Source organism: Branchiostoma floridae, chromosome 4 (genome assembly GCF_000003815.2).
Source record: "Branchiostoma floridae strain S238N-H82 chromosome 4, Bfl_VNyyK, whole genome shotgun sequence".
Classification (NCBI taxonomy): Eukaryota; Metazoa; Chordata; class Leptocardii; order Amphioxiformes; family Branchiostomatidae; genus Branchiostoma; species Branchiostoma floridae.
Window position 1 is genome coordinate 10666715 of NC_049982.1, and position 15004 is coordinate 10681718.

Consider the following 15004-nt stretch of genomic DNA (forward strand, 5'->3'; position numbering starts at 1 on the left):
TACCAATCCTTTGAGTCAACGTAGTTATCACAGTTGACACGGAATACTAATATTGGGAAACATGGTTTGTACTGAGACATCAGTGACGATTGGCCTTCCTGCAAATGTTGTAGACTTGACGACAGCAGATAACAGATGGAAGTATGAGATGCAAACGAGACTAAATTGACTGAATGACATCAATTTCATTTCATTTTTTTCTTCTTTCTGTTTTCTTGACTTCGTTCATTTATTCAATCAACAAGGCATGTGTCCTGGTTATAGGAACTTAAGTTATAACATCCGACATAAAGACAACACCAACATTCAATGACAATAGCTAGAGATAGATATGTTTAAGATAAGTTAGAGATAGATATGTATGACCAATGACATGTTATTAACAATGAGAAGAACTAAGCTTTGCATGTTTTCAAATGCTAGTATTCACACTGCTTTCAGTAAGTAAGCAGTAAGTAAGGGTCCAGTAAGTTGGTCAATGATCTTATATACGCTTCCTTGTTTAGTGGACCCATCCGAGTGAGCCTGAAACAAGCATTCAAAGATTTGCATTTTTTCAGCAATGGATCTCAGAAAAGGTATACATATAGGTTAATTGTTAATTAGGAGCAGGAGGGCTGAATCTGCTCTCACACGGCTCACCCAGACATGCTCATTTCACGGATGATGTATCACCTCCTCCGGTCAGCTCATCCTGGGAACGACAGATAAGTAACATCACGTCTCACTGGGACCGACGGGAGCCAGCTTAGCTACAGCCCCGGGTCCCGTGCGGTTTGCTCCGTGGCCGGCGACAGAACCCAATTAGACTTACTGAGCTCTAACGCTGTGTCTTGATAAATGTTCCGTGTCTAAGAATATGCTTCGGCACCTGCTGGAATTGGATTCATAAAATCTTTGAACACGATCATAACTTTGGTAGCTTTACATCATGGGACTGATTTATGGTCTTGCATACACCGCCTTATCTATTAGCAACTGGTCAAATTGATTGCAGCGAATTTACTGCTTAACGCTATGATAATCCATCAAAATCCAACAAAATTGTTAAAGCCGGTGAAAAGATGGGAAGAAAGCTAACAAGTCAATATTGTCCAATCAATATATAACTCCAAGGTACAGGTACTACTTATCTATGCATGCTAAGTCACCTATAAGAAAGTGGACCGAATCAATTATGGTTCCTCATGTTATTAAAACTTCAGGTTGAAACTTTTCTTGATGATACAGAAAGATCATGTGATATGCACGGGTCGGTGGCCGTTTTCTTTTGTCCTTCTCTGACTGTCGGGTATGAAAAAGATAACTTTCCCGGATTTACTAGCCGCGCTGTGTCTGAAGATAACTGAATTATTTTGATAGAAGCCTCAAGTCAAGAACCTAGACAGCTTTAGTATGACTGAGATATTGAGACCATGCTATCGAAATCAACACGTTGTTTGATACCGACAGCTTCAAGAAACGTCTAGGCAGAACCACCCCATACTTTGTTGGTAAATGTTTTTAAAGTAGTGGAAGTAGTGGTGAAGTAAGTGAAGAATTATGCCATACTTTTTCCTGAGACCATAAGTTTTAATAAAGCTAGCATATCAATGCCATATCTCCCACTTCCGTGGCGGAAATCTCTGTGGTTGATTTCCAATGTCTTTTTTTCACGCTTGGCTTGGAATTTTAAACTCGTGATTTGTGTACAATAGACCCTATTTGCTGCATTGAACACAAACTGCTAGACATAAGAATCATTCACAAAAGATCTGTTGCATTTCGTTGCCCAATTACATGTTTTGTGTATTTTAACACTTTGTGCAAGGAAATTGTTTCTGTAGCCAGTTTTTCAAATGAGTTTTCTTGGTCTGCTCTGTGAAATGATAACCAATCGAACTAGTTTGTTTGGAGTAAGTTTCTTACAGTCCCCGCCATTATGCTATCTTGGTCTGGAGCTTTTCCCCGTTTTCTGTCAATGTCTAATGTTCCCAACAGATAAGGCATATCTACCTAGACTTACGGCTAATACTGGGGATTAAACCCACTCGTAGGAGGCGCATTGTATCGGTTGTTGTACAGACACCGCCCTTGGGGAACCCTGAACGGGTCCTTTTACATTTGGCTTGGTATTAAAGGCTCTCAATCATTGTAGGGCTGCCACCTTAAGATAAGTACTATAAACATATCGAAGAAACTTTTGCGTAAGATCAATGTACTGGATGAAATGAAACAATCATCGGGAACATACAGACTCCAGGTGTGCTTTCAAGCAGAACTTGCATCAAACGACATCGATCCTCTTCAATGCTGTATTTTAAATATAAATATTATGATAAGGTAGTAACCTTAGCTAGATCATATAAAACAAGTTGCATGTAAGTGCAGTTAAGTAATCTTTATCTTAACCTTTACTTTGCTGTATTTTTTCTCTCTGGTGATTCCACTGCAGTGTATTCACAAGAGTGTGCTACTATCCAACCCTCTCCTTCATTGTGCCAAGTTTTGCAAAGTTCCATATCTGGGGAATTCTACCTATCGGGGACGATCTTGTACTTGTAGGCAAGGATGCAGACTTTGATTTATCTTTAGTAGCTATTCTTGGTAAAACTTGACACGGCAAGTAATGATCCTGTAATCGCACATGTGGAGGGATGACTGATAATTACGTCTATGCAGTCACCTGAATTCACAGGTGAACAACATTGCACATCATTACAGTCGTTAGCTGGTGAAAGATCGGCCACAGCGAGGACTGAGTCAACGGCGCTCATTATAGGGGTCCTTAAACTCGTCAGAACAAACCTGAGTGGAATCCACCAACACTACCATCACAAAACTCAGTCGTTGGGAAAACTACCGACACAGAAAAATTGTCTTACTACAACAAAGCGCCGCGCTTCCTGACATGCCGATGTCTGGCTACCATAGTCCATACATACCTGTCATATACTCTGGTATTAGCCCCCACAAGGCCTTTCTACGGAGATACCGTAGGCGGGGATCGTAGATCTAGGGGGATCTAGACATTGGCCAGGGTAGTCAGTCCACGCTTAGGTTCATGCCAACTCCTCTGGTAGCAAAACTTTCCTGGCAAATTTATCATCATCATCATCATCATCTGGCAAATCATTTCCCTATAATAGCCAGCGCAGTCAGTCTGGTAGAGAATACTCTGGTAGCAATACCTCAGTTGTAATTCACGGCGTGTGCATGCGACAAACATAGGGTAGAGACGTTTTTATAGGGAATATTTGAGCGAACTTTATTTTCTTTTACTCAAAAAGCTAACTGTAAATATTGATAGGCTATTCCTCTCCTCGTACACAGACCGTGAAAGCACAGGGGATTTTTCGGTCCATGTTCCGGAAGATTCAAGGTCATTACTTGGCATTCCTCCAGGATTACATATTTCAAATGCAATATACGCTCATTACCTCTAGTTCAACATCATCAAGTTTTATATCAATTGATTTAGGTGAAAGAAATTATACCGGTGCCCCAAGTCCAATATTCATTACTTTCAAAGGTTGAGCAGGACCTGCCGCACCACTGCACACATCACTTGGGATTATTGAGAAAATGATATAACCAAGGTCGTCTCTTTACACACACCAAAGCTAAAACTGTGACTTCAGAGGAATTCCATTAGGGAAGGAGTAGTACGTGTGTGTTTTGTTAATCAATAACGTAGACAAGTTCCCGCACGTGAAGAATCTCCATCATGCAGACTGAGTTCCCGGGTTAGTTTGATGAGCAGCGACGCCAAGCGAGACCTGTGGAAAGTACAAGAAGTGTAAGATTGTGTGGTAACAAAGAGGTCTGATATAGCCTCCCTGGTGGTAAGGATGAGAACAACGCCCCCCTCCGCTCACCAGTAGCCTCCAGTTGCCTTGAAATGTTATCAACAGAGTTAGACAATAACGTCTTACTAAGACATTAAGCGCACAAATTTAGTCAATGGGTGTGCATTTAGTTGATATTCGTCGTTCATGCAGGCCGGCACAACTTCTTATGGTCATATACGGTGTTTCGGAGCTTTAATACGCAAGTCCTTTTTGAGCGTATATGCACGAGTATTGTGAAACAATAAGCCCCTATAACATTTTCTTCCTATAGGTAATAACGACATTTGTTTGTAAAACGCGAGAATATAAATATTTCAACTGCCATGTGGCCTGTTGGAGGGAGAAGTTTAATCTACTTGGCGAAAATATACTATAATCAAGAAAGACAGCAGCACAACTGGAAGAAATTTCTTGATGTAATCGACATTCATGAACATTTCATATAGCAATAGCAGGGAACTTTACAATCATATGATATTCCAGTCAAATAGCCATTTTCTTTATCCCCAATACAAAGCACAGGGTAAGTTTGATTGCACACACCTCGTAAGCGTCTAACGCATTACTCAAAACAAGTTTGACAAGAGATAACACTAGCAGCAGCATGGTATCTATCTTATTAGGTGATGTCTGAAAGCGATTAGTACGACATTCTATATGACGTGTAACTGCTACTATAAAAATTACTTACACCAAATATGGTTGTACCTCATATACGTGTAGTTACTACAATAATACAGTAGATACAAGGCAACAGCAAATATAGTTCTAATGGAAATGAATTTATGAATTTAAAAAAATCGCTTTGAAACCATTTTACATATACTTACTGGTACCTCTATTGCAGCCCTTATCAAATATTGACTTGTATGTACTCAGGAACAGGAACGTGAACAAACTGTCAGTTGGAATAAAGACCCATTCTTGAAAATGAAATTCTTTGTCTACGATGTTTCATCGTTTCCTTGCATTAAAAGCAGCATTTCTTAAATCTTATATCACTCTACGCAGTATTTTAGATTACATTACTTAATCATTTTTATTTAAATCCTAAAAGCAGCGATGATTCAATTTTCCATCCTGGATTCTTTCTATGGTAATACATTACGATCACAGTGGTAATATACGCTAAGATTCTGGCATAAGATTGCAGTGTGTAGGTTATATTATTAGTGGCATCCAATAGCTTATGACACAAACAACAAGTGCGAATATAGAGCAAAGCAACGGAAACAATGCGTTTCCAATTGCTTAATGTTGAAGCGTTGAAGACGATCTTACATGTAGATATAATCAGTATACCGGATACCATTTCAAGAAGTTTTTTTTTTCAGTAATACTGGAATAAATGTTTGTGGCCACAAAAGCGAGTAAGGAACCATACACGTACAGAATATACCGCAATTGTAAAATACATAATACATGTAAGGTATTGACAACAAAACCAAGAAAGAACTGATGACGCTTGCACATAATATTTCAAAGAATTGATGACGGAAGATAGAGGTCTAGGTAAAAGGAGACCATGTTGTTCCTAGGGTTGAACAAGTTATCTAAAATTCATTTGTCCTTTCGGGCAAGCATATACAAATTTACTTGCCCGAACCAATTTTTCACTTGCCCCAAATTCAAATGCCATTTTTATATGCATTTTCACTTCTAGCAACGGAATTCTTATCATTGACTATATTTTTCTATGTTGGAACATTGCTTAATGTCATAACTGTAAACAGTAACAATTATGTCAAAATCTCACTCAATGGAAAAATCTTACTTGCCCGATCATTTTCACTTGTCCTGGACAATAGGGCTAGTGGACTTGTCCAACTCTGGTTACTATAAACAAATGTGGAAGAGTTAACTGAACTTTACTCCGAAACATGTAACATTCTAAATAGTCTCAATCAGCCAGCTTTTCCAACTTTCTTGACGAAGTCGGCGCATTTTCGGCAGAAGGCGGTCTCGGCGTCGCAGTAGGTCCGCTCGACGTGGCCACACTTCAGGCGGTAGGCGGCCAGCTGGCTGCAGGAGCAGTCATCCTCACCAGGCTCGTGGTCCCCTCCACACAGGTGGCCACACGGCATCATCTTCACACACGCTGGGGCTGGGGGAGGACGGAGATAGAAATGAAAGTTTATTTGCAAGTACATGCCCGGGGGCTTATTGCAAGCACATGGTCGAAACATAGGGAACATGGATACTGACAGATAATATTGTAATAAGAGACAGCTCAGATGAATGAACTTCGTTGTACGACAATTGTACACGGTACAATGTATGGCAACAACTATTACACAAAGTACGAAGTAGAGGTATGGAGTAAAACTTAACATCCTAATTACTGTAACAATAAAGGCTAGCATAAGCTTTGATATGATTTTTCAATCGAATTGGCTAAACATGTTTGACGGTATTTGTTACTGCACTGACAGCGGTACTGTACAACATCCAACCGAGTAAGGAATATCAGAGCTGCAGAATCTTTTAGAAAATACTCTTTATGTGAGATAACAATGTCAGTTCTGTCTTTCTTTACAAGAGCTACCAATACATTCGAATAGGGAATCCTGTTCAAATCATACTTAAGGATTGTTTCCATTGGCTATTTGTTGTGTATTATGTAAATGCTGTGAATAGGTGAAAATGGATTTGTGTCACATTGTCCCAAGTAGTTGCATGAAAAGGAAAGGTATGTTCTAATTGCATGTCTCAGTTAAGGCGGATTATCTTCGCCAGCCACTAATTACGTCTACAGTATTGACTAGCCCACCCTTCATGGTATGATTGCTGGACAAATAGGCAGAAGTCTCGATGAGTTAGTTATTTACTAGTCATGCAATATGTGTGATATGCTGTCACTTTCCGTACTAGAAAGATTTCATGGCGTACATGTATATAATGACTGCAACAATCAAGCTCACATGCGAATTGCATCAGCTGCAAAGCATATTAGTCATGATTGACACCCAATGACCCGTGTCTTTGTACACGTCATGTCGCCTAAGGCCGTTTCACTCTTAAGATCTTCACGAAGCAGTGCAGCGATTCACTTTATAGATATATTGTAAAAAAAGTTTTGTTCGCTTGAAAATCATTTTCAAACGTTTTCAATCTAGTTACTTGCAACTGACATTAAACTCAAACTAGGTAGATTTTGTATGAGTATACCAGCATTTTGTATACTTATGCTAGCCTTGAAAAAAGTTGCTGACTGCAAATAGCAACTTCTTGGAAGGTAGAAATACCCAGGCCCGCAATAAATGGTCCAACTGATCAACAAATTTCTTCACATCCGCAAAGCTTCCCTGTTTCATTCTGCTGGCTTTGACTGTGTTGGAACTCAGAATACCACATATTTCTATATTCTATATTGTACTCTAAGTGGTTATAGAGCACATAAGTTGAGATACTGACCTTTCTTTCCCGGAGCCCCCATTCCATTCATGAAACTTTTCCTTGTCGTTCCTGTTTCCATGGAGCTTGAGGATTTACTCCTGTTGATGGGAGTAGACTTGAAACCATACCCCATGGGGGGAACCGAGGTGTTACTCGTCGAAAAAGACCTTCTTTCCCCTAGCTTGGTTGTCCCCGCCGGTTTTGTCGGTTCTGGCGATGTCTTGGTCTGGCCTTGACCTGGAGGAGTCGCTGTCCCGTTGGTAGTGGCGGAACTCTTCTCCTCCCCTGTGGTTGTGGTGTGAAACACGGAGCCGGTAGAGCTCGTTCTCCTCCCGGTGGTGTCTGGGCTAGCCGGCCCGTTGGTCAGCACGGGGCCGTTGGGAACTGGCGGATTCTCGTCGACTTCGGGGATTGGAGGAGTGGAACTGAAGATGCTGTCGTTCCCAACCCCAGAGTCTAGCGACTCCCCTCTGCTCAGGCGTTTCTTGGGTGTGTCCGTGACAACTCGCCCGATGTCAAGACCATAGAACCTGAAGGAAGGTAGAAAGTGTGCCTCTTCAATTACCATAAAGTTAAACAACATTGAATTTACATCGTGTACAAATTATAATCAAAAACATGCTCTAAAACAAATTTCACATTCTCTTACCTTGGATCCGACGCTGTGAAATCAAATTTGGAAATGTCGTCTGCAATCTTGGGCAGGGACTTCACCAGGAGAGACTGCAGCCGGTCAATGACCTCCTTGCTGATGTCCATGAGCTCAAAGTTGGAGCCGAGCATGAGTATCCTGTGGGCGTACCCAGCCGCACTGCTCAGGTCTGCGATACTCTGTCTGACGGAGTCCTTCTGATCGGACAGATTTCTTTGCCGGGTGTCGTGTACCTGAAATCCATCGAGAATTCTATTAGAAAATTTTCTTCCCCTCTCTTTTATATCTGATCCACGTTTGTGCAGATGTATTACCAATCATACAAAAGCTACAAAAGGCGTCATGAGAAAGTAAGACGTTGTTAAATTGTACGGAATCTTACCTCACGAACTTTCTGTTTCAGTTTGAGTCCCTTCTCGTCCAGGTAATCACACAGCTCCTTCTTGAGTTTGTCTGTTGCTGCATCGATTTCCTCATCAGCTGTGGACGCCTTCTTACTCACCTCCAGCTCGGTATCGTCCAGGTTCTTGCTGGACTCCTGGAAGTTGTTCAGCTTCTCCTCGCTCCTCTGTAAAAATGTACAAATGGTTACTTGCAATTTATATCAACAACAAACTGAAGACCTACAAGGAAGAAAATATAGTGCGCATGTACGCCAAGCTAAGTAAACTGAGGACCTTACTGTAGAACTAACAAAATGCATTCAGTTGTATGAAAATTTTCATAAGTGGAGCTGTCATGGCTAGTAAGTCGGGTACCGATAGATACTCGAATCTTTACTCTACGGATACATTGTAGCATCAAAAGGAATACAATGATAAATGCTACTGTTTGAGTTATCCAACATAAAATCTAGTTTATGGCCAAACAATGAGCATTGTTCATAGTTGACCCCCAAGGCCAGTCTTTTATGGACATTTAATGGACATGTTTAACAGTGCAGGTTTATGTGCAAAGACATAACATTATCCCCCAAATCACACGGTGTGTGAACATGTTTCTGCAGTCTTGACTCAGTTCGATGAGAAACCACACCTGAATGAGATCCTTGAAGCAGTCCTTGATTCTATCCACCATGTCCGTCAGGTAGTCATACTGATGATCTCGATGGTCGAACGCTGAGCAGTCCCTACAGATGAGGGTGCGGCAGGACTGGCAGTAGAACTTCAGCGGCTCGTACTTGTGGATCCGGCAGGGGGCGGTGGTGTGCGTCTTCACGTCATGGGTTTTCCCGCCCTTCAACTCTTCCAGGGTTTTTACCTGGCGGACATAGCACGGAAATGTATCAAGTTGGTTAGAGCACTTTTAACTGTGAGGACACTGGCTGACTGTTGCAGGCAGATATTAATATATGTTCTGTGGGTTCCAATACTCCTGGATGATTTATCGGATTGGATTGTAAAGAAAACAACAGTTATACTACAGCATGAATTCGCTCATCACAGAAGGATACAAAAATTAAATTGAAACACATGTGTTTAACTTTGCAGACAAGATAGATGGCGATCACTGGTTAGATGATCAAGTTGGTTACTTTTCGAGTGCACTAGACGTCAGGTTAACTATAGTGTTCTTGAAATCAACTAGGGCAAATAAACAGGGAAGCTTCTATCCATGAGCCATGCAGTTGTACTGGTCATGTAGATCGGTCATAGGTGTCAAGGATGAATCAATGAATGTATGAATGGTTTATTGTACTAAATAAAAAACTTTCGCAGCCTCTCGGCTGAAATGCACAATCCTTTCAAACCATTTCTATCTAGGGACTGCTTATGTATTAAATTACGCGACAAGAGGTATAATGAAATAATTGCCTTGGAAAATAATGTCAACTTAACTATCATTTGACATTTAACATGCTGTGAGTGAATTGATGGACCCATGCGCGTGGATCCCGTGGCCAGATGTCGTCACCAGTGACCTAGACATGCGTGACTCACCAGCACGCTGGAGGCATGTCCATGTTAATGACTTCCACGTCACTTGTTACCTGTCAAATTACTTCTCACTTCACCTCGTCTGTTGTCAACCCTACCCACTTCTTAAGTGTGTAATTGTTCGAAAGTTAATAATTTACGCACATTTGGCTTCTATGCATGCTCGGAGAGCAGCTGACGTTTTGCCATTCATATGAGTAACAACACTTGAGTGTGTTTTGTCAGACTGCATATAAATGTATCAAAACAATTCGATATTTTGTGGATGAAATGATAATATTCATACTGCACGACATGTTCCACCCTCATGCCGCACTCTTCAATCAACATTCCTGACCTTATGACCTGTAAGAGGCATGCGCATTGTTCACCCTGTGCGGAGGTATGTCCACCCTTTTGAAGATTTAAAGCTTCACCGCACAAAGCATGCTACTAATTCTGTCAAGGCTGAATATTTTGTTGTTGGGGACAATCTATAAAATCGATACAAAACAATGTGTAGACCATCAATCTTTGAGTACGTGTCTCACGCAAGGCGATTTCTTAGTTGTCATTTCACGAGTATATAATTGAAAGAAGATATTTATATGTCGATATATTGGATACAAACTACACTGAAACACGCTATGGGACCACCTAATGCCGTGTGACAGCGCGAGGAAGTCTGGGTATGAAATATATTTGTGAAAATAAACATTAAAGCTCCCATGCAACGGGGGTATGCAATAAAGAAGTTAAGCAATCCTCAGTTTAGCGTCATTTGCTTTATTACCATTGTTTTTATTTTCCTTTCATGGTCAGAAAATAGCTCCAAATATTAATATAACATAAAACTAGATGAACAGTTATGACTTCTACTCGAGTGGCTGGTTTTAGAATCAATGTAAGAAATGGAAGCCCTATTTACGGGAAACTTTGTACGCCACATATTTGTCCTCTCCAGCGATGCCCTATCGCCTAATTTACAGACCCTTGTCCTGTGTGACCTGTGTTCAGTCAACCGTGTGCCTAAATAGTCGCCAGGTTGATACCATGTCACTCCAGTTAACTTAGCCAACCCTGTAGGGCAAAAATAGTTGTGTTGTAGCTAGGTTCATTGACCCTTCGTCCTTTATATATACAGATAAACATGACTAGGCTTGTGTTAATGGCCATAAATACAGATATCATCTGTTTTCACTTCTTCCAGTACACCTAAAGATGTCTGTTTGTTGCTTATATTACCTAGCATGTTCACTGGCTCAATCTATAGTAGATGAACTTGGTTGCGATCAAGGACATTATGTACGTCCTTGGTGTGATGAAGGTCATTACAATGCTTAAAACCCACTGCTCATGGATTAACAGTATATCACATATTGGAAATAGAGTTTTGACATGTGTAAACTAGGCTCAAAACATCTCTTTCTCCCTGTGATGTTATACGTAACGTTATCTGCAGCTATTCCTCTGTGTCTGATTCTACAAGTTGGGTCTTCGGTTTTTAAAGAAATCAAAATATCTGAAGTCGTGACTTGTCTTCTGTGTTGGTAGTTTAAAAAGTTGTTAGCTCCGTATAATTGAAATATGTGATGATGAGATTTAAAAAATGATGTAAAGACTGTAAAGTAACTGGCAGTCCGTACGACTGTTTTATCAGATAAGTATCTTTCGTCTGTCATGGTATCAGCAAGCTTTGTGTCTAATATGTGTTATCGCCTGAATCTTCTGATCACCAGGAGCTGTCAATCATCCCAATGTGGTTGCCAAAACAACATCAGATTTTCCGGACATTGGTTCCGAGCTATGCATTTGATCCGTGTGCATATGTAGAAAGCCAGCTACCGGTCGGATGGCATGATTTGGTATGGATGCAGACAACTCAAAAGGAAACGATTCAGTGTGTTATAGTCTTAAAAGGAACAAAGAGAGTGAAAGTAAATTGATCTGTACACAATGCACATTAGCTTGGGGACAAACGCAGTGTCCTAGATATGACATCAACCTTTTTTTTATTATTTATAACTACTAGAGTGCTTTCACAACACGACAACAGTGAACGCCTATTCTGAACTCTTTCTTTCAAACCAGATGTTAAAACTATACTTCAAACTAGCCAGATAGGCATAATCATTAGTCATTGTCGGCTTTATCACACCGTTCATTGTGTTCAGCAGTCAGAAGTGTTGACGAGCATTTTTTATAATTTAAAAGTCTCTACTTGCACCTGTACAGAAGGGGTGACTCAAAAGCAGTTACCGTAATTACGGATGACAAACAATAAATAGCAGAAGTAATGACCATGGCTGAATGTATCCATCTGACTGTTAATAAAAGGCCAGTGTGTTTGAAAGTAACGATTGTATTGACATGGATGCCGCAGTTTTGCCTTAGGGAACCCCCTCCCATACGACACGTCCAGGCTTGAATACGAATGGTTATTAATGTTAGATTTTCCGATACGTTAGTCCTCGTAGTCACTCCATTTCTAATTTTCTAAAGACTAACAATACACATAACGTTACACACAAACAACTTTGAGTCATTGATGATAGACGTCGTGTGTTACAACTTACAGCCATTGTGATCACTAAAATGTGTTAACCGATCATAGTCGAAATAAAGCATGACGCAGTGTGATATTATCTTAGAATATATAAATGTTAAGTAGATTTTGGGTATTCGTCTTCGGTTCTGATCCACTATGGCTTATCCCATTCACCATAGTTGTGATGGGGGATAAGCCAGGAACCCAAAATCTGATAATCTGGACTTCAGGAGGGATTTTGTCAAGATGATCTTGTCTTGACCTTGTCAATGCATACAATAGCTACCAGACAATAGCCGTCTCGGTGAGTTTTCGAAGCGTCATTTGACACAAAGGAAGCCACACTACTTTGTCTGACGCCTGCCCAAGTTGTTATCTGGCCTATATCGAAGTGATATTTATGGAATTCAAACCATTCACACACAGGCCTTTGGATAAGACGTCATACAATAGTACCATTGATCCCCTCCCACTGTAGACAGGTTCAGGTTTGTGAAGTTTTGCTAGTTATAGACCTGTCACGCAATAGGGAAACAGCGATGGAGAGTAGTGGAGAAGTACAAATCCGCATCGAATCACGTACTAGATGTATTGATACAAATCTATGCGTATTCTATCAAAACATTAGAAAGTCAAACACGTGCTATCGTTTATTTTGCTTTGTAAAATGGCTTTTCCGTTCCTGTCACGACACTGTGTGATGTAGCACCTTGTCATCACACGTCACTCCTAGAATATGACTCCACGAATCAAACTACGTTTCAAGTTTCACCTTAAGCCTAAATGTAGCATATCTACTGGATCTTTGTGGCCAATGGAACAATAAGGGCTATCAGGTGCATCAATTACTAACATGTCGTTTGCTTCTGGTATACTATTAAAGCAAGGTCTCCATTGTCATTGAGACATATTTAACATTGATACGGGGATTGGAGCTCTCTAGAAGTGACACACATTTCAGCCCTACGCCTTATGTACTTAAATGTCCCAATTTGTACTTAGATCCATTGTTATCACCACCAAACATCCGTTGTCTTGTGAGTACAACGTCACATTTGAACGAATAGATAGTGGTGTCTTGTGGAATCGTTTCTCTTATCCATATACGCTGTATTCATAGTTTCTTTCATGTTTTGAACAAAGCTACATGACCTCAAGGCTTCTTAGAAAATGAGAAACGTGGAAAACGATAATTACTCATATGCTTCCCTGATGTGGTGTTCATCAACCACTTTTTCATCGTCAAAGTCACTAACTAAAATATGTTATACAGCGAGTTTTCGCTTTGGAAGGAACAAAAACATAAATGATCATTAACTAGTATAAGACGTTATCTATTGGTCACTGTCTGTGGTGCTTGCGTCTTCAGTGGTGTTCATGAGACGGCTAACAATAGTGATAACGACACCTGGCAGTAACCGTCTCAACGTGCTTTCTCACCCACCTCTCTACACAAAGGACGGGAATAATCCTTTGTCTCGCCGTGACAATGTGCAAACCCGTATACGTATATACGTATATGATTTGTTGCTTCGTGCACTTGAACTCTAATACAGAACTAAACACAGAGTATAGCAAAGTTTTCCGTCCAATAATAAATCTTCATAAGCTAACAGATTATATTTTATGGATATAATCTGTCTGGAATCCATCTCTATATAAGGAAAGGGACATTTAAGATAGGAGGAAGCGAAAACCTCAGTTGCTAGCATCTTCCCGTCAACTGGTAGTCCCTATATATACAATTCTGAGGTTTTTCTGTTGCTTCTGTCACGTAAATTAAAGAAGAAGACTACGTGCATTAACATGATATCCAAAAGGCATGTATTCGGGGACTTCGAGAGGCTTTGGACATGACCTGTTCACGTCTCACGTCCAACAATAGGTCTGTTTTGTCTATTTTCGAACAGCTGCACATTGAAGAGGAGACAACCATCTATCATCATGATCATACTGGTTAGTTTTAAAAAAATGTTGAAGGAATTATGATTTCCAATGTTTAGGTATGATAGTTTTGGTATGTTTCGTAGTTTTAGTATGTTAGTATGAGCCAATTTACTAGGACTGGATATAGAAGGACACAACTATAACTGCCAGTACCCCAAGGGCAAAGATACCAATGTCATGTTGTCATATGACATGGGGGTCAACATATACTGCCTTCCTAGTAAATTTGTCACGCAACACACACGCATTGAATATGTGGACTAGTCACTTCCTTTGTGATATACATACTATGGCTTTTCTTTGTCATTCTCTTTGGAAGATGGGCAATACATGGGCGCATGCTTATAAAATCCACATGTACATGTATGCTTGGTACTTTATCACAAACATCGTCTGAGCTCGTTCAGTGTTTGAGTAAACACACAGGCAATCCAAGTTTTGTGGACCATGAAAAACGGCTCGTTGATTACAATTTGAATACCGCCTATGCTGGCGTACTGCCAATAAACAGATGCTAACAAGACAAGAATTGTTCCAGAGGAACAAGGTTCGAGGTTTGAAAAACACTGTGTTATCACTTGCAAGACATTTTAGAGGTTAGAGCCAGAACCAGCTTGATTGTTGTGTTTTTGTCGTGTCAACTGCCCATTGCTCTGCCAAGTATCTATTTCGGTAACAGTCCTAATGGTGGTGCTATTCGGGCCCGGATTAGGTT

At 40.4% G+C, this 15004-nt stretch overlaps 1 protein-coding gene across 1 annotated transcript in view; it reads right to left on the reverse strand.

The window, feature by feature from the left end:
- Positions 1-4224: 4224 nt before the first annotated feature.
- LOC118413922 (E3 ubiquitin-protein ligase TRIM33-like) overlaps positions 4225-15004 on the reverse strand; it is a 12179-nt gene continuing 1399 nt past the window's right edge. The window contains exons 2-6 of the mRNA XM_035817577.1: positions 8914-9138; positions 8261-8446; positions 7876-8111; positions 7245-7756; positions 4225-5934 (exon numbers count right to left, since the gene is read on the reverse strand). Coding sequence (XP_035673470.1) covers positions 5735-5934; positions 7245-7756; positions 7876-8111; positions 8261-8446; positions 8914-9138 — 1359 coding nt within the window. The 3' untranslated portion in view covers positions 4225-5734. The remainder of the gene's footprint in view (positions 5935-7244; positions 7757-7875; positions 8112-8260; positions 8447-8913; positions 9139-15004) is intronic.